Source organism: Chenopodium quinoa, unplaced genomic scaffold (assembly GCF_001683475.1).
Source record: "Chenopodium quinoa cultivar QQ74 unplaced genomic scaffold, ASM168347v1, whole genome shotgun sequence".
In the NCBI taxonomy this organism is placed as follows: Eukaryota; Viridiplantae; Streptophyta; class Magnoliopsida; order Caryophyllales; family Amaranthaceae; genus Chenopodium; species Chenopodium quinoa.
In genome coordinates, this window is record NW_018743783.1 from 198487 (window position 1) to 222122 (window position 23636).

The window sequence follows — 23636 nt, forward strand, 5'->3', positions numbered from 1 at the left end:
GCCAAGTGCGTGGCACGCAAGCGTTGCTAGCAAGACCTAGCAGCTAGCGCAGCTTGCCAGGCCCTGCTAGAAAGTGCTGCGGCTAGCAAGCAACAGCACCACACTATTGTGTGCGGGCTTGCGATAGCAGCAGCAGCAGGGGCCCACAAGCGTGCGAGGCCTGTTGTGCTGCGATGGGCCTTGTTGGCTGGCCTAGCCGAGAGCATAAAGATGCCAGCGCAGGCCGACCTTGGTGCTCAAGGCATCTGCCAGCTAGCCAATTTTAAGTGGGTGGGTTTTTGCCTTGGGGAGCAAGGAGGCCATGTGGTCCTCACCTAACCACTCCCACTTGCTTGCCACTTGTTATTTGATTATTTGCTTATTGCTTAAAATTTATTTTAGAATTAAATTAATTGCATTATTTTCTCAACTTTGCAAACTCCCACATTGATAGAATATGAAAGGGATGGAGATGTTTCTTCTATAAATACTTAAGCTTGTCTTGGGAATAAAAGTTACAAGAGTTGAACTCGAAAAGGCCATCTCTACATAAAACGTAAGAAAACCCTCGGAGTACCTCTTGTTAGTAGTGTTGCATATTAACCTAACCGTTAATACCAACCAAGTTTCGGGCGCGTGGGTGGACTCTGTTGGAGGAGCCGCACTTGAGGTTCTCACTCCGTTTGAGGTTCTTGCTCATGCGACGTGAATCACGCTTCAAGGGTATGATCGTCTTTCCTTTCTCTCTCTCTCTCTCTCTCTCTCTCTCTCTCTCTCTCTCTTTGATCTCTCTCTCTCCGATCTCTCTCTCATGTGTTTATTGCTTTATTAATTATATGCATGTTTAGTTTAGTCGTATTAATTTGTGCATGTGATCCGGGGCGTTTATTTGGTTCCGCACGGTGCTCGGTCACCGTAAAACCCAACAAAATACAATCAAACTCATTCAAATTAAAGTTACCCCTAAATTGGTTAAAGTTAACATAAAAATTATTAAATCTACCCTTTAAATTCGCTGTCTTTCGATGAAGTTAACGAAAGTCCGCCTTATACAAGTCTTATCTTTAAATATAAAGCTCACACTTAGTAGTAACTTGAGTAAATTGTGAAAGTGTTGTGTTGATTGGGCATTTTTTGTTGATTAAAAAATTATCACTTTATTGACAATTATTGCAAACCAGGTTTATATAATTCGAATTTTCTTGTCACGAGTCACGACACTTAGTCAAGGCTCGTCTAATTCGAACTTCACATTTACTTAAGGCTCGCTCATTCAATCCAAAATAGACTTGATCAACGATAATCCAACTAAATTTTATTTGTTTAAGTTTGTTATATATTTGCTGAATCCTAATTTCTTTTGAAGATAATTTACTAAAATTGATTTTGGTGTATGGCCTGAATGATGCATCGGATTGTTGTAAAATATGCTTATAATTTAATTGATGATGTGGTATGCCACGATAAAAAAATTCTTCAGGAATCACTTGCGCAGTTACCGCACAAGTCCTAGTAATGCAAACTGCATGCTTGGGTTAATCTTAAATCTCTTCTACATCTTCATCATTGCTTATGGAGTTCAAGCTAATGATAAGTGAAAAGAGTCACGCACTTAAGTTCAAGTTAAGCTCATTTTAAGCTTATTTAACTGATTGATGGTTGCTTCATAGTTGATACTTAGTCTGGTATACTACGCCGTTCGTAATTTATTTCACTAGGTCACATAGCATTATTAGAATAATTTTTATTACAAACGATTAAATGAAAGGCTCGTTAGGAATTTAGCGTCAAACACTTGGGTGACTAATCTCATTTCATCGTACACGATTTCTTGGCTGATCCTTAAGATGATCCCTCCTACATTGTTATAAATATTTATCAGTTGCTCATATTTTTATAACAACCTAATAAGATGACGAACAATTTAAAGGTGTTGTTCGTTACTGACACGATCACACGATACAACAACAGAAGACGATCCATCAAATACCACTTCTATTGGCCAGACGGAGTTATCTTTCTCATCGGGCCCACTTGTGCACATGGGCACCTCTTATTGGCTCTCAAGCATAGATTGTAATTTCTGATGGGTGTAGAGTTGTAGACAGTTGCCAAGAAAATAAAAGCAAACACGCAAAAAGACATAAACTACTTACTATCCGAGCAAATAAACCATTGGAATATTCTTATTTACGTAATTACATACAAATTGAAGGCCTTCATTGCAATATACATAATTTTCTATAGCCAGACGAACACAAAAATAAATTGGTGGATGCAGTGAATTATAGATAAATATAGTTGGACTCACTCAGCAACGTTTCCTGACTTATCTTACTAACATATAGCATATAAACATTATATATTCTTATTATTATATACAAATATTCATTTTTGTTACTAGTATAGTTATATTAGTGTTGTAACAAGTTGGATCTGGTTTGATATATTTGCAAGAGAGATGGCATTGTCGTCGGCCAACGGACATGTTTCATTGTCGATGGCCGGAAGCGTGGCGTCGAGTAAGAGGGACTGGAGAGAGGTGAAGTTTTGCAATGGGGAATTGATGGGGATGAAATTGAAGAATAATGCATCCAAACAAACTCTTCAAGCTAACAAGAAGGCGGTTCGGCGACGTGTGTGCATGTCTCTTACTACTGAGGTTGCTTCTATAGCTAAGGTGACTACTAAGAACTAATAACTCTCGTCTTTTCTTAGTTTTGGCATGCTTGTAAGTTGTAACACTCTACTACTAGGAATAGGAATAATTTGTTTACCCTGTTTTAGCAAAAGTAAACCACTTGAAGAGCTATGTTAATTTGGTTTCCATTATTGTAACTCATATTTCCATGTTACTAAAGCATTTTTCAATTACTATTTCGTAATTATTTAGTGATAAATTAGAAAATGCTAATAAAGATACAAGTGGAGTAATCATTTCTTTATAGTAGCATTTTTTAATTTATCACTAATAATTACGAAGTAGTAAATGAAAAATGTTATATACAGCCCTATATATAAAAAAGATTGATAATAAGAACCATTAATTTCATCAGTCTATTGTGTTTTTGTTATAACTTCTCGCATTTATAATGTACGTATTTAGAAAATGAATCTAATGCTTATATAATAATGTTATCCATATTAATTAACAGAAGCAATAACTTAATCTTTTTCTAAATAAATGTTGATTATTTAGGAGATAAAAGGAATTGTATTATAAAAAAAAAATAAAAATACGGATTAATTGTTGTAATCATCCTTCAATTTATATAAATTTATATGCCGACCATATCATAAGTTAGTCCCATAATTTTAACCTAAAATGTTTCGCAACAATATTTAATTAGTTGTATTATTAATTACTTCAATATCTATGGAAATGCTTATCCACGTCCAAATGTATGTCTTTATCGTAAATCTTCATTACCATTCATAACCATTATAAAGGTAATACGTTTATTTTGAGTTGTAATTTTAATTTATGAGGAGGGTCATGTTCTCTTAATTTATTTATAGAATGTAATTTTTTTTTGTTAAATTGTACATATTTTTACAGATTTAAACTTATTTTACTGATTCACTATAATATGAGATTTTGCCATCGATTCTCATCACATATTCTCTAAACACCCAAAAAAATATTTTTTACTGATTAAAATTTATTTTTGCACAACTTACTTTTACCAAACTATTTAAACTTTTTTTTTTTTTTTTTTTTTTGAGAAAACCAAACTATTTAACTTAAATATGTCTTTTTAATCAACGACGAAGAGATCATGGCCAAACATTGAATGGTTTTAAATTGCACAAAATTTCACTAGGTCAAAACATGGCCAAACCTGAATAAGTGAATACATTTATGTCACTAGGTCAAAACACCTTTCATGAATGCTGATAGAAGGTTTTGTGATTTTGTTTTTGATTTTTATTTTAAGACTGCAAACGAATGGGTTAGCATTGTTGTAAGGCTTGTTACATCATGTCTCGTCAGGATTAGAAAATTCAGAATAATTGCAAGATAAAAGGATATAATACTGCTACTTTTTAGTTGATACGGATTTACCCTGATAATCAAATCTGAAATACAGCTTAGGGACGTTGAACAGGAGAAAACAAGCGCAAAAACTGTAGCAGCGATAATATTGGGAGGGGGTGCAGGCACTCGTCTTTTTCCATTGACAAAGCGTCGTGCAAAACCAGCAGTGAGTAAATATTCCCTTTCTTGCTTCTCTTAACTTCAACAGAAAAGCTGAAACTCAAAATCGACAGGTTCCCATAGGAGGAGCATACCGGCTAATAGATGTATCAATGAGTAACTGCATAAACAGCGGCATCAACAAAATCTATATTCTGACACAATTCAACTCTGCCTCTCTCAACAGGCACCTTGCTCGGGCTTACAACTTTGGCAGCAGTGGCAACTTTGGAGATGGCTATGTTGAGGTTCTTTACCACCACCTGGCATAATACTTGTCAATTACAAATTTTTTATGTATGCGCCACTCAAAACAAGATAAAAAAATTCGTGTAAGGATAACATTTACATTCCCTTGCACATACCAAACACAGAGAGCCAAAAGATCATTAATACAGCTTTAACATTGTGGCTATTTCAATATAAAACACAGTTTCTGTAAAGCAACTCAAGCTACACATTAAATTACTTCAAATTGAGTTGCATCATTCATTTTAATAGATTAAGTAGCTCACTCTATAGAGGAACCATAAACAACCTTATATTAGGGAGCATTCTATTCATCTGATTTTCATTTATTTGAACTTTTTTATAGTTGATTGAACTTATTTTATATTAAATTAAACTTGAGTTTCCTTTATCCAAATATACGTTCCCTGTAATAAGTGGGGAAAAAGGCGAACAAAACAGTCTTATCCCCTCTTTCCTAGATCAAATTAAATCAAAAGAGAAAGCAATCAAAGTGAACAATAATGTGGAAACCTGACTACATGGTAGATGAATTTTCTTTTCTTCAGGTTCTTGCTGCCACACAAACTCCAGGCGATGCAGGCAAAAAATGGTTCCAGGGTACTGCTGATGCTGTAAGGCAGTTTGGCTGGCTTTTTGAGGTACATATGTTCCTGCTATCAGTAAATTGAGTTGAGATTTACATATGAAAATAGCATATTGAGTTTCCACACATAAAATAGGATCAAAGGAGTAAGGAAATTGAGGATGTTCTGATTCTTTCTGGAGACCACTTGTACAGAATGGATTACATGGACTTCCTCCAGGCAAGTAACTCTTTGCTCTGCTATCCTTCCACTTATATATATCTCTCTTCTTTCAAATAGAGATTGCTTCAATTGCTAATTCCAAGAATGCATATTCCTGTAAAATACAAACAATGATACATGTGTCCAATTACAGAACCATCGCCAAAGTGGGGCTGATATCAGTATTTCTTGCCTGCCAATGGATAACAGGTACCTTTTGCTGGGATCAAGAACTAATGAAGTTCAGCACATTTACTTTTCACATTTAGCACATGCATAATCTAAAAAAACAAAGCAGAACAGAAACCTAAGAAGTTACTCATTGCAAATTATATATAGCTGATTCTGTATTTCTGTGTAGCCGTGCCTCAGATTTTGGCTTAATGAAGATTGATGACAAGGGGAGAGTTTTGTCCTTCAGTGAGAAACCAAAAGGAGAAGATTTGAAAGCTATGGTAGCACTCGTAACTCAAACAGTAGCATCCGATTCTCAAGTAGATTAAATAAGGATATGTGCTAATAGCATTTATATGTTCCAGGCAGTTGACACAACTGTTCTAGGACTATCAAAAGAAGAAGCTCAGATTAAACCCTATATTGCATCTATGGGTGTATACATATTCAAAAAAGAAATACTTCTTAACCTATTACGGTAAAATTTACAGCTCCAATTTCTTTCCAAGCTTCTTAGCTTTTATATGTTCTGAAGATAGGAACACACTTGAGTATAAGCTTAAGGAGTGGGACTGAGCACTGTGGCTTTTTTTGGTAACTCAGATGGCGATTCCCAACTGCGAATGACTTTGGATCAGAAATTATTCCAGCTTCTGCTCGAGAATACTACACCAAGGTACAATATCAAGCTCTAGAAACAAAACAATAAGAATTATACCCCCTTAATTTACCTTAAGAAGCACCAACATGCAGATTTGACAAATAACTTGAACACATTAAGCAAAAGCTGATCCGACTATAGTATGTGATGCTTTGGCTACAACTTAAATTGCTCAAAATCAAGTCTTGCTTCAGCTTTAATGCTCATAGAGATATTATGTATGCAGGCTTACCTTTTTAACGATTATTGGGAAGATATTGGAACAATCAGATCCTTCTTTGAGGCAAATCTCGCCTTAACAGAGCATGTAAGTGTTGAGGTTGATGTATGATACCTGTACTGGCTTTCAAAAAGATAATCAACTCCTCTTTATTTCTTTCTACATTTCAGCCTCCGCGATTTAGCTTCTATGATGCAGACAAACCAATGTACACATCAAGGAGAAATTTGCCTCCTAGCAAGATCGACAATAGCAAGGTTAATTGAATATCTATAACTCAGTTTACACTTCCAAGGTGCTAAACAAACAATTCATAATATTTTTTATTAAAGAAAAAGGATAGAAAGGCTTACCTTTATTCTGCTTCTTTAGGTTGTTGACTCGATCATATCCCATGGAAGCTTCTTGAACAACTGTTTCATAGAGCATAGTGTGGTTGGAATCCGATCTCGCATCAACTCTAACGTCCACTTAAAGGTCAGTAATGGAGATCTACTTCTGCATGTACTCCATCTGTAACTTCTTTACTAAAAATAGAATATAGTTCACTGCAGCCATTTCTAAAAGTCTAATGTTCGCAATGTCTGATTTTACCCCACTATAAAGAATTTCTGCATCAAAGTGTATATAATATCCCCCTTCGCATGATATTCCTTATTTACAGCACATGACAAACTCTAATCTTCACCAATCCATTTAGAATGAATACACTTTCCAGGAAATAGTGAAGTAGACAGGATGTAGGAATTAAAGAGTCCATTCCAAGCAATGTTATTTTATACTATTCATTGTCATAAACAGCAGTTATAAGCCCCACCTAGATTATGCTTCAAAGTTTAAACCAAATAAACATATTTAAAAACTGATGTCTCTCGGATAATATGGTAGCGATTAGTGCCACAGAAATGGCTTTGCAGAATGACCTTGTAGATGTGACTATTAGATGATTGTTAGACTCAGAACTCTGAAACCCCTCACCCCACATGATGCAGGATACAGTAATGCTTGGTGCCGATTACTATGAAACAGATGCTGAAATTACATCACAATTAGCTGCGGGTGGTGTTCCCATTGGAATAGGGGAAAACACAAAAATCAAGTACAACTCATATCTTTGTTTCCTCTCACTCTATAATCATCCAAAAAAAAAAAAGGGTTTGCTCATTCTTTCTCGCGCTATTTCCTACAATATTTTTCAGGGATTGCATCATCGACAAGAATGCCAGGATTGGAAAAAATGTTATAATTGCAAATACAGAGGTAGAATCACCTCATCTTTTCTTTCGTTCCACCAGTTCTGTATATTCCATATTAGAAATCACCAGTGACAATAGTTGCAACAAGGAAAACTGATTTTTTTTTTTTCCCTTGTTAAACACACTGTATGTAAATAAAGTAGGGGCATAGTTAATAGTCAGACAAAAATAAAAGAAAAGACAATGGCTTTTTGTTTTTTTTTTTTTTTTTTTTTTTGTCATTCCCCTTCCCCATGTGTAGCCTAATAAGATAAGAATCACAAGATACTTCCTTTTTTTCCCTCATGGACAGAAGTGAATTCCATTTCATTCCAGAATTTTGTGGGAAGGATGGTTAAGCTTCATTAACATTCTCAAGAAGAAAGGAAGCAAAATTTAATCTTATTAGCATTTTTGGCACGATTTTTATTCTAGCCCTTAATATATAATATACGTCTGATTTTACAATCCTCCTTTTTTACAGGGGGTACAAGAGGCAGATAGAACATCTGAAGGGTTCTATATTCGTTCTGGCATCACCGTCATATTTAAGAACTCAACCATCAAAGATGGGGCTGTAATATAACAAATAATACCCCGCCAAGCCCTTCTTCCAGAAAGAGATATGAAGATGAAGGCCCAGAAATTATGTTAAAGACCATGGAACATCAGGGGAGATTTTTTTTTGTCTGCGTGCTGAGTAATGTCATGGATACTTCAGTAGCAAGTGAAAAGGCTACATTGTTGGCCAACTATCAAATTTTCCAATGGGAAACCAAAAGGCCAAAACTGTTCTTTACAAGTCATTGCTTAGTCAAAGAAGAGTACATACAACTCAATAGACTTCTAGTAGCTAGAATTTATGAAAGTTAACCATTTTCAACACTCCAAAAACAAGTGATTAATCGTTTACACTAATGTAGTCTTATGACTTTAGAATACCATAGTTTTTTAAAATGGACGGTTGAGATTATTTGTTTTTTGATTTATTTTTAATTAGTAATTTTAATTTAAATTAATTTTTAAAACTATTTTAAATATATTGTTATTTTCTAGAAATTATTTTTTAATATTTTCGAAATTTTTGAAATTAAAAAAAATATATAAAATAATTATTAATTAAAATTACTAATTAAAAATAAATCAAAAAATAAATAATCTCAACCGCCACATTAAAAAATTGTGGTGGTCAAAAATCATAAAACTACATTAGAATTTTCATACACTAAGAACATATATACACGTGCAAATCTATAACCAATATGTGATTTGATAGTGCATCATTCATTTGCTATCAAACAAACAACTAAGATTAAGCCTAGCATTCACATGCACATGTGGCAGAAAAAAGTGTAATCAAGTGAATGACAAACAATGAGAGCTTTAATATTTCTAAAATGCATTTTATTATAGCGCTTTGCACCCAAGTATATAAAATACTACAAGCAACAAAAGGGGGAAAAATACAAAAAAATACAAAAAGAAAAAAAAAAAGATATGACTAAACATAATACATTGAGCTATCACAGGAAGAGCTCTTCACAATTAAACTTCAATTCATGTTCAAAACGTTGCAAGACAAAATGTTCCTCTGGAGCTATAATACTTGTTATAATGCATTTGGCATCTGAGAATGGTTTCCTACCTGCCCTGCCAGCTCTATGTAGATAGTGCACTGCACTTTTTGGCAAATCAAAGTTGTATATATGTGTCGTCTCTGGAAGGTCAACTCCCCTTGCTGCTAGATCCGTCGCCACAATAAGATAGCAACTTTTTTTTCTAACCTCCTGAAATTCATGGATGAGTAATAAGCTTGTGAGATTCATAAAGAGCAAGGGCAGTCAAAACCAAGCAACGATGTTTGGCCAAGAATTTGAAAGAATAAACAAGCAGGAAGCTATGTAGCATTTGCACAGATGCTTATATACAGTTATATATGCCCCAATATTTTTACTAGATCTAGATTATGGTTAATAAGAATTAAGAATAATAGCTAACGTGATGGCTTTATTGATGGTTAAGCACATTATATTACTCTATCTGCTTCAATTTTAAACTGGAGGATAAGCTTCTTTCATGACATAAAACCAACATTGTCCATTTGTTCATGAGACATTTTAAAACACCACTTCATCAGCCCAGATAATACACAAGCATTGGTAAAACACACAAATTACAAGCTTAGTGATGAGACTTCAACTTTGCAATGTAACACATTAGAGAAGAGACTAGAAACCAGATACTATTCCTAATCAAACAAAACTCATAAGGACATACGAAGAGAGAAGCCGCTCGGGAATTGAAATTCTGGTCTTCCTCGAGAAGTGAAATGTTGGAAAATTCTTCACACGAGCTTTTTAAATGCTCAATCAGCAGAGTAGTTGTCGGTATATCTCCTGCCTTTTTTGACTTTTCAGACTTCAAACAATAGAATCAGCACTTTAGGAACCTTTTTACAATATTAATAACAATTAATTTCCATAACTTCTGCATCAATTACAAAAGACTCAATTTAGATTGCAAACTGTTCCAAGTTGTTATATTTTCTTTTTAACCACCCCCCGCCCCCCTTCTTTCTCTCTTCTTGGTTGGGGGTTGGGGGTGGAGGAGGTTGTATATGAGATAAGATTTTTAATTTTTTTTTTTTTCTTTAGAATAAACAAAAGCATGCTGAAAAAATAGCTCATTCATACTTTGGAACTTGACAGGGCCACCCCCATAATACAGAAAAATCTGCTCTTAAAACCAATATAAGCTCACCAAAGGAAGACTAATAAACTCCAAGGAAAAACATCAAAGCAGATAACAAAATAGTCAATATGAATCAGACTGCTTCTCTGCTAGTCTGCTACTTCATAAGAAATGGTCCAATTATATTTCTTCAGTTTTTTAGCTTGTTCCACTTTGACTTTGTTCACTGTTCACATCTCCTACTTTAACCATTTTATTTTACTTATACACAGAGTATATTAAAACAAATACTGTATTGCCAAAACAGTAGCTCATTTTTACAATCTGTAACAACTTTAACATACAGTCATAACATAAACAATGCCAACCTGTTCATTGACAAAAAGTATGGCAGACTCGGGCAAATCGAATTGCAGCAATGAAAAAATAGCTTGAAATCTCTGACTTCTCGGACAAATCTATTGAAAAACAAACTACACCCAATTCAGAAAAGACATAGCTATGCAAGAGACAATGATGGAAACAGAGGTAATTAATATTCAAACCGTGGTTCACAAACAAAAAAGCAACCTAACATGCATTCATTCACAATTTGTCAAAGTTTGATTAATTTTTCTAAAGTCCTTGATTCCTTTACAACAAACATAGACTAACTTTGTTTAATGGCTTAACAGGGTTTCAGAGAATTAACCTTAGGTGTTGTTTATAGCCATCTCTAAGGTTTATCACACCAATCTCGGCTATAATTTCTTTTTGTTCTTTCAACTAACTGATCCGCATAAAATATTGCAAAATATATATGATATGGTAACAAGTGTGACTTCAAGGGTTACAGCAAACCATTTTCCTCAAAGCTCAGTAGGCCTAATGACCCTTTAATGGGAATTCTCAAGGAATCAGCCTTGGGGATTTAAAACTGGTCTCAGATAGCACCTCGTACTAACTATGGCCAACTAAGTGACTCGAAAAAGAAATTATGCATCTAACTGATTTAAGTCACTTATCTCTCAAACTCTGCAGCAAGAGAGAGTAATAATGGTCCATTTTTGGTTCATGGAGAGTTTTCAACATCAAAGTAGGGATAGTTGCGTCAACATTCTAACAGTCACAATATGTTAGTTAATAAGTTTCAAAATAAATTAAAAATAAAACTACTCAACTAATAATTATAAGGCATTTTCAAGGCTTGCAATATGAACAGATTGACAAGAAAAAAATGAATTCAGGATTGTTGTGTCATGGCAATTTTGACCACTGGTTCACTGAATTGAAAAAACGATTCGATGTGATCGAAGAGCTTAATCATATCCACCGGTTTGTTCCCTGAGGTTAACAAAACATTCTACAGACATTTGTGCTTTAGGTGAGAGTTTGGGTCACATGAACTTATGCCCAAGATGAAAAGGGGGTAAAAGAAATTTTAATAGCAGTAGGAGATAACTTTGTGTTTGACTCATAAAGGAAACAAGAATAAACAGATGGGAAAGAACGAAGAAGATGGTAACAAGCTTGGGAAACAAAAACATTATAACGCTTTAAAGCAATTAATGAAGGAATAAAACCAAGAAATGAAGAGGTTTGAAACTGTCACTATCAAGAAGAAAATCAACATGATGACACTCATAAAATTAGACATAATAGTCATCTATATCTATAATATTATTAAAATTCATAGGGACAACATGCTAACACCATGTGCCAACCTTCCTTCAATATGATTTGGTGCCACATGTGCGCCATGTGTCACCTTACGTGTCATCCCTCTTCTCTCACCCCATTGAACTGTAGTAATGTTTATTCTCTTTGAAAAACTCTTCATTGAAAACGTAACTTTAATTCTCTATAATAGTGTTTAATTTACTTGAAAATTTCTTCATACGTATAGTATAAACTCCCTATTTAAATTTGATATATCTTCTATATATTAATGAAAAATGATATAGATTATTATATTTTCATTCACTTATTAATATTCTTCAAGACTAACGCTTCTCAATTAATTTTAAGAGGAATTTATTTTAGATGCACACCCAGTCAGGGCTTTGCCTGATCAACCGAAAGAACTTTCACTAATCCAGTATTTCTTCACAAAAATTGATGATGCATTTGTTCTCAATCAGGCGTGTAGTGAACTTGCCTGATCAACCAAGCAAAGCTCCTAATCAGCCTTTGAAAGATCAATAATCCAATACCGCCCATGTTAATAGATAATTAATTTCTAACATAATGTTGTTCCAAAAAAAAACCAACAGAGAAATGACAATAAAAAGTTCACTATTACCATGTATCTATGATGCAAGCGTGAAGGCATTGGTTCAACTGCATTTACATGGACATGGACTACATTGCTCTGGAAAAGAACAAAAGATTACACAAGTAGCAAAAACACCTTTACATCACTCAAAATGAAGCAATCATTCAAATTAGTCTATAAAACTCAATTAACCAACCTTGGTCCATTTCTGCTGCACACAATCATGCAGAAAGCGTCTATGCTGAGGAATAGATGCACTGGCAAATACAGTTTGACGAGAACGGCTTGATGAATATGAGGTGAGCAACTTCCGCAGGGAACTAACTTGTTTGGAGGAGTTAAACATGAAATCAACCTAATATAGAAAAGAAACTTACAACATAAGCTGCTACTCAAATTATAAAGTGCATGATTAGTGGTTAAAAACCAGAAAGCAATTTTCAGACTAGCAAATACTTGTAGCTTCTAAGTAATACTGCCAAACAATGAATAGAAACATTCCTGGATGAGACATAAAACTAGGGTGTGACAAGAAATAACTAGTCCATTAAACAGATCCATTTGTGGAAGTGCAAATACTACTATATGGCTATACCTAATTAGCAAAAGCACATTGATGAAATTCAAGGAAATTCCCCTAATGGTCTGTTTGGAAACTATCATTTCATTTCAAATGATGAATTTTCCCAAACAAACTGTTTTGGAATTATAAGAATATGCATTTGGTTGTTTTGGATAACAAGTTCAATTAATGGAGTTTGAAATCCAATTTCAATTGATGTCATTTCAAATGCTTCAAATCGTTGACTGCTTAACCACTGCTGCTACCACGAGAGTTACCATCACCACCTTCTAAATGACCTCCACCACTTGACCACCGCCGTTAATCAACCATCTTTGTTGCCACTGCCTTCACCTGCGTGAAAATTCTCTCCATAATGATGAGTGTCATTTATGGCACTCATATGGTAGCATTTTAGGACTCTCTTTTTATAGCTTTTCTCTTTAAATAATGGTTTATCTCCGTTCATTTGCGTTTTAGTTTGTTCATTTCCTTTATTTTATAATTTCTTGCGATTTAAGGGTATTTTCGTCTTTTCTACTCTACTCGCTTTGCTTTCCTTTATTATAGGTCTTGTTTGGGGCTTGATATTTATTTAAGAAGATTTTCCAAGTCTCTTGGATGCTCGGGGCACGACCTCACACCATTTGGATGCCTAAGGATCAAGTTTAGAAGCATGCTCCTACTCAAGGCTTTACGCTCTCGTGCCACGCTCTCATCGCATCTTTTAGTCATGAACCCGCTAAAATGAGGATTTGTAGGCTGCCCCCCTCGTGAGCATCATGTGAGAGCATCGGTGATAGGCATGCATGTGCGCGCAAGACTCGAAGTGCTGGTGCTGCACTGCTGCGGGGTGTGCTGCGGGCTGGTGCGGCCATGAGGGTCACACACCCTGTGGTGCGTGCGCACCATAGGCTAAGGCTCCGATTTTTCTCTTTTTCTATTTAAAGCATTGACCTTGCTATTTTTGGGGGATGACGTTTTTCTAGTACATTGTTCACATTTCCAAAATTAGATAGTGAAAGTAGAGAGAGAAACACTTAGATACTTTATTTGTACTTCAATTTTACTTCAATCAAGCTTGGATTTCCCTTAATCAATGGTAATTAGTGAGATTTCTTTTCCTTAATTCTTCTCTTTTGGTTTAATTCTAGCTTTGATCTTGTAAGATTGTTTGATTTGGATTAATTTCTTGATTAGTTGCTTAATCACTTGATTTTCTTTTTAATTAGTTGAATATGATGATGATGATTAGCTTTGTTTTGTTTCTTCAATTCATAATGATTAATGAGTAGATTTCTTAGCTAGGGTGTTGGGGAAGCATGTATGATTGATAGATTGTTGCTAATTTGGGGATTTTGATCAATAGATTGTTGTAAAATTAAATTGATTGATGGATTCGTGCATGTGTTTAGTTTGATAGGATTGATCAACCTAGATTGCTAAACTTGATTGCATAGTTGATCTTGATGACATGACCACTTGATTTGAGATTTCCAATTTTCAATTTGTTTGAATTGTGATTCTACTAGTTAGTCATTCATAGTGGAAACCTAGCTTGACAATTAGTCTAGATAGATTATTCCTTGCAACACTCCATTGCTTCGATTTACCCACAATTTGGCATCTCTATCATGATTATATGTGGAACCTAATCCCTAGCGTCTTAGTATTTGATTCTTTCTCGATTTCTTGCTTGTTTGATTAGTTTAGCTCCCACTACATTCATACTTTTGCTTCGAAATAGCTTAACAGAAAACTATAGTAATCGACTCCCCCATTCCTCGTGGATCGACTTGGACTTGCCCCTATACTAGGTGAAGGTTCGGTTTATAAATTTGGTTGACTTAGGTAAGCTAGTCTAACAACCCTAGTCTCACCCATTGTCACATAACCACCTCCTCCATCATTAAAACAAGCACTATCTTCCTCCCACAAAAAAAAAATAAATAAATAAATAAAATAAAAAATAAACCCAAAATTTAAGATCTTCAATTCAATCAAACTGAAACTCCATTAAACCTTAACAATGGTGATTGAATTCCCTTAAAATTAACGTACAATATAACCTTAAAGTCTGGATTTTGATTGGTGTGGTATTACAAGGATCGTAGTGAATCTAGTCATAATTTCTAGAGAGAATATTAGGAAGACAGAGAGTTAGGAGGAGAGAGAAGAAGCTATCGACCACAACCTCTTGCTGCTCCTTTGTCTCTCTATGGCCTTACCTTCATACATTCTGCAATATTTTTTTCTTTTTTTTTTTTTTTTTTTTTGTGATTTTTTCTGCGATGATGAAATTCTTGTATCTGAAATTCCAGTTTATCCCAAACAGACAATTTGGAATTGAAAACCAGTATTTGAAATTCCAGATTTAAAATTCTAGGTTCAAAATGAAATGCTTGAATCTGAACCCTACCAAAGTGTATTTTTAAAACATTCAGCGGCATCAATAATCAGCATTACTCCATACAGGCTGCTCACACAGTGACAACGACCCACAACACATTAACAGCCTATTCACCTTCCTGAATTTCCTGAGTGCTAGGTTAAAATGGAGATGTGACAAATGTGAGATGTCTCAGGAAACAGTAAGTTCATATGATTATGGTACATTGGCCATAGACATCTCACAATCCTGGATTACTATTTGGTAAAGAAGACTGAATTCAAAGTTGAAGCCACATGCAAAAAACGTTTCTATTACCTCATCAACTACCAGCACTCTCATTGATCCAAGATCTAACACATGTTTCTCAAGCATCTGACACAAACTTGCCACTGTAGCCACCACGATGGTTGGGGGATCTGCCTGAAAAGTAGAATGATACGAGAAGTTTATCTTTTGAGGAGATAATGTGAAAGTTGAACTGGTGAGATTCTAGTTAAAGAGTAAATTTCAGCTTTAAATAATCAAGTTTATAATACAGAATACCAAGCTTTAATTGTAATGCTTAAGGAAAACAACTGAATGTGAAACCTCTTTACGTTAAAATTCATATTATGCTCAAATGTAATATGTTTGAGATTGAATAGATGGATAGGCACCTTTAGCCAAGTTTTATGTCTTTTCAACAGTCCTCCATCTAGAAGGGCCATGACTGTGCATGATTTTTGCTGCTCTGATCCAAAATCTGATGGCTTTGCAGCCAGCATTCGTGCAACTTTTGTAACCTTAAATATCAAGACAAAACCACATCAGCACAGTGCAATATTTCAAAGACCATGTCTGCTAAGAAGAAAAAGGTTTAGCAACATGACATAAAAAAGTTGATTTTCTTGGTCAAAATAATAAACTGAATAGCATAATTACAGGCATAAAATCTTCTTACTTGCATACCAAGCTCCCTTGTTGGCACTACAATTAATGCTTGAACAGCAGATCTTTGAGTATTAATTATTGAATATACTAAAAGGAGGTATGTCAAGGTCTTCCCAGAACCTGTCTAGAGACAAATAAAGACATATATGAGGTTGATTGGCCCAAAAATAAACAAATCAAAAGATAAATTTCCTGTAAGTGAGATAATGGCTTTTACTTCTTACTAACTCAAAAGAATTTAATAACAATTATGAAATCAAATGAAGTTATGGAATTTTCTCAATATGGGCTATATGTAGATTGATGAAGGGAGCACCTCAGTGCATAGAAGTGCAGTTCAAGTGTTTAGGCTTTACAAAAAGCTTAGCTAAATTATTGCCCAATATTTCCAATATCCATCTTCTTAAGGCACGCCTCAAGATCTTTCCAGAGCATAAAATCCTTTTCCTTTATTGTTCATTACTTGGCAATCATTTGGGGAAGAGATTTGCATAGACATGTAGGCTATAAATTCACAGGATGATGCAAATATGTAAGTAGTAAAGGCGTATGAAGCTTGATACTGTTCTTTCAATAGTAGTTTCAATATAAAAGAGTGTGATAAATGTGTCTATTCTAATTCCAGCAGGTTATATACTTATATGTGCTGACTGGTGATCGTTTAATTGGGTGATACAATAATATTTGGCCCTAATATAAATTTTTTGAGTTGCTATGAATCTAAGATGTCACTTCTGTAAGTCCTTTTCTGGTTTTACAGTTTCTTTAGTACCCATAACTATATGAAGGCCCTAATCAATGTCGTTTTGAGGATAAGATCTTAGTTTGTTGATGATAGCTTGTGCATATACCAAGTTACCAACTCCATCCATCAAGTTCAAAATTGCAGGCACATCCAGTCATAATGGTCACTTCTACGCTTTCCCTCAAAAGAGTAAGCAAGAAAGTTGCATAAATAATTTGAAAAGTTACACCTCGAGCTCTTTGAGGTCAGAGAGAATTCACGCATATATAGAAGAGACAACAAGGATAGTCAAACCAAAGACCACAAAGTAATAAATAAAGTCACATGACATCATGAATATTGTTCAACAGGTGTATGGATGAAAGAATACTTTACATAAATTGTTTGAGTGTATCAGTCCATTAGGTAGGGGCCCCATAAATGCAAGTGCACAATGGTCTACTTGATTGTCCATGGGCTCTATTGATGGTTTTGAGTCATTTGGGACTTGAATTTGACATTAAAATTTTGCGTCAAAACACCTCAAAACTAGCAATCTAGTTTAACCTTGGTTTCATTTTTCAAGGCTAAGTTTCATATTTTAACCTCATTTTTAGCTAGCTTTGACTGGTTTAGGAAGTTTTAAGGTGTGAACTATTTACAATTTTACATTTATAAAAATATTTTAAGAACTGTATCTGACCCTTGTAATAGACTTGAGACACGTGGAAACAATCTTCTAAAGTAAAAGCTTGTAGGTCTTGTAATAAGGCACTATGAGGAATTGAGGAATATGAATAGGTTTAGCCAAATAGTTGTCTACATTTTTTTATTTTTTTTTTTTTTTTTTTATTATTATTTTTTTTTTATTTTTTTTTGGCAACAACCATGAATGCACATATAAGTGACCCAAATATATTGCATGAGTGGAGATCAATTCTGAGAAAAATAATTTACTGTAAAGATTGTACTTTGATCTCCTTCATCTCCACTCTACAATTTAACAATTTTGGTGGTCAAAAGCCTGTAAACAATCCCAGGTACTTGCTTGTCAAGCTGGGATGATAAAAATATTTGTCCTCTTTATTATGTTAGCAAGAATTTTTCGTTTACGATCCCATCCCATACATTTTTTTGGACAGAAGCATTCTATTCTTGTTAAAGTGTGTGTTATAAAGTACATCCCCTTGAGAAATGGATTAATCAGAAAATGAGGAACTATTATAGGTTAAAAAAGAATATACTCCGCAGATTGTAAATCATAAATATTATTGAAGGGGAGAAATGAGAGAGCCAGAAAAGTGACCTGAGCATGCAGTACACAGTCAGAACCCGTGAATAGTACAGGAAGACCTTGTTGCTGCACTTCTGTTGGTTGAATAAATCCATTTTCGTCCATCCTATCGCATTCAGAAGAAGAGTTAATAGTCAATCAACCAATTAAACCCATTATTTTTCACTCAAAGCTCCATTTCGAATTTCGATGATGCAAGTTAATAGGTACATTGAACATTGAACCCCAGCAAAATCCCAGCCCTTTCTAACATTTCAACAAGTCTTGATAAATTACAAAGGCTACAGTTGCACATATAATAGCTTGGTAAAGGTGAACAGGCAATTTTTCTAATCATTAACAAAAAATTGTTGATCAACTAATCTGAAAGAATCAAAACCATCGCATAAACATTCCAGCCCGAAAAAGCTCAATAGTCTAACCCGTATCCACTTTGAAGTTAAACTACAAGGCTGCACATCTAAATTTCAAAAACAAAAGTCTTAGCCACATCCAACCAAGTTGTGACAAACATCTAACAAAAAATCTGAACTATGCTTTATTTTCTCATAGCAATTTCCAATGATAAGATTTATGCAAATTCAAAAGTCGGAACAGAACCCACTTTATAAAGAAAATTTCAAACCCCTATATCTACTTCTCATTTCACATTACTATTTCAATCTACTACATCTACATTATAACTTCAAAACTCTAAAAAGAGAAAAGGTGAAGATAAATAACCTGCGGAGCACAGGCTCAGGCACATGACCTTGACACAGCTCGCGAAGAGTTACAGTACATCGAAATTGAACAACAGAAGCTCCAATTGCAGGAACAGGATTGACGAATGTAGCAGTTAAAGTGCGGATTCTAGGGAAAGGGCTAAATAATTTACCGGCCCGTCCCCGAGTCAGGGCAGGAGGGGCACCCACCCTAGGTCCAAGGAGAAAAGGTCCATAGTCATACTTCCATCCTAACATTGAATGATAATAAACAATATTCTGCAATACATTAACAACCAAATATTACTCAATTATCAAATTAGGCTCAAAAATCACATAAAATTCATCTAGGTTAAGAGTTTCAACATATAATTGCATTAAGTTAAATTTAAAAAAAAAAAAAAAAAGTTATAGCAACAAATACCTAGTTAATTGTTCATAACTTGAGTAATTTATAATTAATAGTTGTATAATCTATAATAGAAGAACCCTGAATTGACTATAATGACAATTGAATTAAGGATAGTATGAAAGTAAAGTAGATATTGTGAAATTGATATTCGATTATTTTGAAAGAATTACAGTTCATGAGGGAATAGAGGAAAGAGAGAGAAAAATATTATACCTAAGAAGCTGTTTCAATGGAGGAGAAAAAGGTGAGAAGCCACTTCAACAGAGGAACACGGAGTATACTTCAATAGAGGTCAGGGGAATTGGAGTGCGCTTCAATAGAGGAGAGAGAGGGTGCAGCGTAAAGTGAAGTGAAAAGGAGTTTATAAATACTCCGCAGTGAATAGATAAAGAAAAATTTGTCAAACTAATCCTCCCTCCATTTCAAAATAGGAAAAATTATAAAAATAATGAAATAATCTCAACTCTCGCAAATTCACTTAAAATAATATCAACTTTAGATTATTTTTAAATAATCCGAACTATGGGGGTCATTCATCCAAAATGATCTCAATCGGTCACCCAACTTGTTATATCAGGTTAATGTGACGCGTGTCATCACAGATTAGTTGAAAAATAAAAATAAAAATAAAAACTTAAAAAAAAAATCAAAAAACAAAATAAAAAATCAACCCAGCCACCGACCACCTTACCACCACCCTCTCCCCAATCCATCGCACCTCCGAAGCCCCCAACCACTGCCGCAGACCCTACCTCACGCCGGCGCCAGCACCTAGACCATCCCTCCCTCACGCCGGCGCCATCACTTCTCTCCTCCTTCCCCCTAAATCACCTAACTTCCACCGAAACCCTAAAAACACCCAAACCATCGCACAAAATCCCAAATCGCCGCTCCCCATCCTCGGAACCCTAGCGCTAGGGTTCTGAGCGTGGGGGAGCGCTGATTTGGGTGGTTTGTGCGATGGGCTTAGTTTTTATTAAGGGTTTTGTTAGGTTTTCAAGTAATTCAACAACTAGAACAACTTTAACAAGTGTGGGAACAAAACCTAAAACATGTATAATTAATATTAAATTATACAATTATCCAAATACAATTCAATGTATTACAACCAAACACCAAAATATCAAAGTATTTCAGAAATTACAATGAAAAACACTAGTGTGAAAGATAATGTACTTGCCTCTACTCCAAGCTTTAACAATCTATATGAACATGAGAAATCGGTGACCACTTGAGTCTAATTCCTTGATACTCTGTCTTAGGCGTATGAATACTTTCCTAAAGAGTTTAATTTCCCCCACAACAGTGCTTGGGTTTAATCCGGAAATACTCTTTGAGATACAAAAGACAGCCCAATGTTCTTAGCACTAAGAATCAATGAAAGATGAACAATTCACAAGAAAGGATTGATTGTAAGAGATTTCTCACAAAAGTTTGCAAGAAGTTTGTGAGGAATTGTGAAGAATACTTTTTGGGAGAGAAGAAGAATAATGTTGTATGTCACTCGAATCTCTTCATTAAGCCTTTTATTAAAGACTTAATAACCGTCAGAATTTCGCGAAATCAGGACTGGCGCGGGCGCGCCCCAAAGTGGCGCGGGCGCTCCTAGTCAGGAGCGGGCGCGCCTCTCCTCTACTTCCGAAATTCAACAAAGGAGGCAGAAGAGGGCGCGGTTTAGGCGCGACTAAAGCGCGGGCGCGCCAACCAGGAGGAGCGGACGCTCCTATATTAGGAGAGGGCGCTCCTCCCAAAACCAGCCAATTTCCATACTGGAAGTCAGAGAGGGTCGCGGTTTAGGCGCGACCCAGGCGCGGGCGCGCCACTTGGACGCGCGGGCGCGCCAAATGACGCGCGGGCACGCCAACTTTCTCCTACCAAACCTTTAGATTCCAGTGAGGTCCGCGGTTTAGGCGCGACCTCAGCGCGGGCGCTCCTCATGGTTCGCGAGCGCGCAACCATCAACACTCTAAATCTTCCAACAATCCTCCCCCATTTAGAGTGTTACTTAAAACATTCTCCACATCTTACAATTAAACCACATCTCATGCATCAATGTCAATGTCCCTTCGGATTGAATTGACACCTAGTACAACACACTTAACGATGATCATATCCCATGATTTCCATACGGATTGAATCACACGGATATATCCAACCATTCGAAGGTGAAGTACACATAAGACAAATCGAATTAATCATCACTTGACACCTTTAACAGCTATGTGTCCGTATCTTTCATAAGTTCATCGAAGTCTATATGTCCTTTTAGACTTCTTGAAGCGGCTAAACTTCGAACTTATATAGGTAGGTTCTCATATACGTAATTGTGCCCTTGTGACAAGACACTTACATTTAGAGCTTCTCAACTCTAAACCTTTGAGAACTTTAAATGACGCTACCTTACACATCACAAGTACCATAGCAATATGGGTCATCAAATATTGCTAACAAACAAAAATGCAATTCAACCACATTGAATCTAAGACTTGATGTTTCTTCAAGCGTTAGATTGGGTTTCACAAATTTGTGTTTTTGGACATAACCCCATTCCATTCATAGCAAATATGATGGAATATCTTAGCATTGCCTTTGTAAAATAATCCGCCAAATTCAACTTTGTTGGAACATAGTCAAGACTTATGACCCCATCATGGATAAGCTCTTTCACTAGGCTATGCCTTAGTGAAATATGCCGAGACTTACCATTGTACACTTGACTATAAGCCTTTATCAACGCCGAATTGGAATCACAATGGATTGCCACCGGTGGCATTGGCTTTGACAATAAAGGCAACTCAATCATGAGATTCCTCAACCACTCAGCTTCCTTACTAGCTGAAGCAAGAGCTATAAACTCTGCTGCCATAGTGGAGTCGGCAATGCAAGTCTGTTTCTTGGAAGACCATGAAATGGCACCTCCTCCAAACATAAATACTCAACCACTTACAGAAGAATCATCTTCTTTGTAAGTGATCCAACTTGCATCCGAATATCCTTCTAAAACCAAAGGAAATCCACTATAAGATAGACCATAGTCTAACGTACCCTTAAGGTACCTCAAGACCCTCCTTATTGCAAACCAATGCTGTGCACCCGGGTTACTAGTAAATCTACTTAGTTTTCCCACAGCCAATGCAATATCCGGTCTTGTACTAGTCATGGCATACATCAAGGATCCAATTATCCTTGAGTATTCCAATTGGGAAATCGTTTTCCCCGAATTCTTAACCAATTTGACATTTGGTTCCATGGGGGTGTTCACAGGACACTTATCAAACATATTGAACCGTTTGATCATTTTCTCAACATAGTGAGATTGACTTAGAATAAGTCTTCCATTGTCCCGAATTATCTTGATGCCTAAAATGACATCCGCCTCCCCCAAATCCTTCATCTGAAAAGATGAGGATAAGAATTCCTTGGTCAATTCTACTTGTCGTAGACTTGTACCAAAGATAAGCATATCATCAACATATAGACAAATGATGACACCATGACCTTTGTCATCAAATTTGCTATATATACACTTATCAGCTTGATTCACCTTGAATCCAAAAGACAAAATTGTGTCATCAAATTTTCGATGCCACTGTTTTGGTGCTTGTTTAAGTCCATACAAGGACTTAACCAATTTACACACCTTATCTTCTTGTCCTTCCAAAACAAACCCTTCGGGTTGTTTCATGTACACTTCTTCCTCTAGATCTCCATAAAGGAATGTCGTTTTCACATCCATTTGATGGATTACTAGATTGTATACCGAAGCCATTGCAATTAATAACCTAATTGAGGTTATTCTTGCAACCGGTGCATAGGTGTCAAAATAATCAACACCATGCTTTTGCCTAAAGCCTTGGATAACCAATCTGGCTTTAAACTTCACTATGGAGCCATCCGGTCTCCTTTTCCTAGTGAAAATCCATTTGCAACCAAGAGGTTTGCAACCGGAAGGTAAATCCTCTAAGACCCAAGTGTTATTTCCCATGATGGAATCCATCTCATCATTTATAGCCTCTTTCCAAAATGCACTATCTTGGGAAGATATTGCTTCACTATAAGTCTTTGGGTCACTATCCACATTGAAACAATATGGAGTAGTAGAACTTAGGGTATCTCTAGATCCTTCAACCAAATAAATTATGAAGTCATCTAGAGGATTCCTAATTTTC

The 23636-nt window shown here is 35.6% G+C and overlaps 2 protein-coding genes across 8 annotated transcripts; one reads left to right on the forward strand and one right to left on the reverse strand.

Moving 5' to 3' along the window:
• Nucleotides 1-2308: 2308 nt before the first annotated feature.
• On the forward strand, nucleotides 2309-8477 carry LOC110684791 (glucose-1-phosphate adenylyltransferase large subunit 3, chloroplastic/amyloplastic-like). Its single transcript, XM_021861216.1, has 15 exons — nucleotides 2309-2659; nucleotides 4071-4184; nucleotides 4252-4425; nucleotides 4975-5067; nucleotides 5149-5232; nucleotides 5369-5424; nucleotides 5576-5669; nucleotides 5754-5866; nucleotides 5992-6064; nucleotides 6276-6356; nucleotides 6440-6526; nucleotides 6642-6746; nucleotides 7262-7368; nucleotides 7469-7529; nucleotides 7989-8477. The coding sequence occupies exons 1-15, from the start codon at nucleotides 2441-2443 to the stop codon at nucleotides 8088-8090; spliced, it is 1563 nt and encodes a 520-aa protein (XP_021716908.1). The 5' UTR covers nucleotides 2309-2440; the 3' UTR covers nucleotides 8091-8477.
• Nucleotides 8478-8879: 402 nt separating this feature from the next.
• Nucleotides 8880-20353, reverse strand: LOC110684792 (DEAD-box ATP-dependent RNA helicase 58, chloroplastic-like). 7 transcript variants are annotated; one of them, XM_021861217.1, is made up of 11 exons: nucleotides 19681-20353; nucleotides 19075-19334; nucleotides 18364-18457; nucleotides 16344-16457; nucleotides 16060-16185; nucleotides 15719-15823; nucleotides 12646-12804; nucleotides 12477-12545; nucleotides 10564-10653; nucleotides 9782-9922; nucleotides 8880-9291 (listed from the first exon to the last, which is right to left on the reverse strand). In XM_021861217.1, exons 2-11 carry the CDS (start codon nucleotides 19311-19313, stop codon nucleotides 9028-9030), a joined length of 1401 nt encoding a protein of 466 aa, XP_021716909.1. In that variant the 5' UTR covers nucleotides 19314-19334; nucleotides 19681-20353; the 3' UTR covers nucleotides 8880-9027. The 7 variants fall into 7 exon arrangements, with proteins under 7 accessions (XP_021716909.1, XP_021716910.1, XP_021716911.1 ...); XM_021861218.1 differs by lacking the exon at nucleotides 12477-12545; XM_021861219.1 differs by lacking the exon at nucleotides 10564-10653.
• Nucleotides 20354-23636: the final 3283 nt, after the last annotated feature.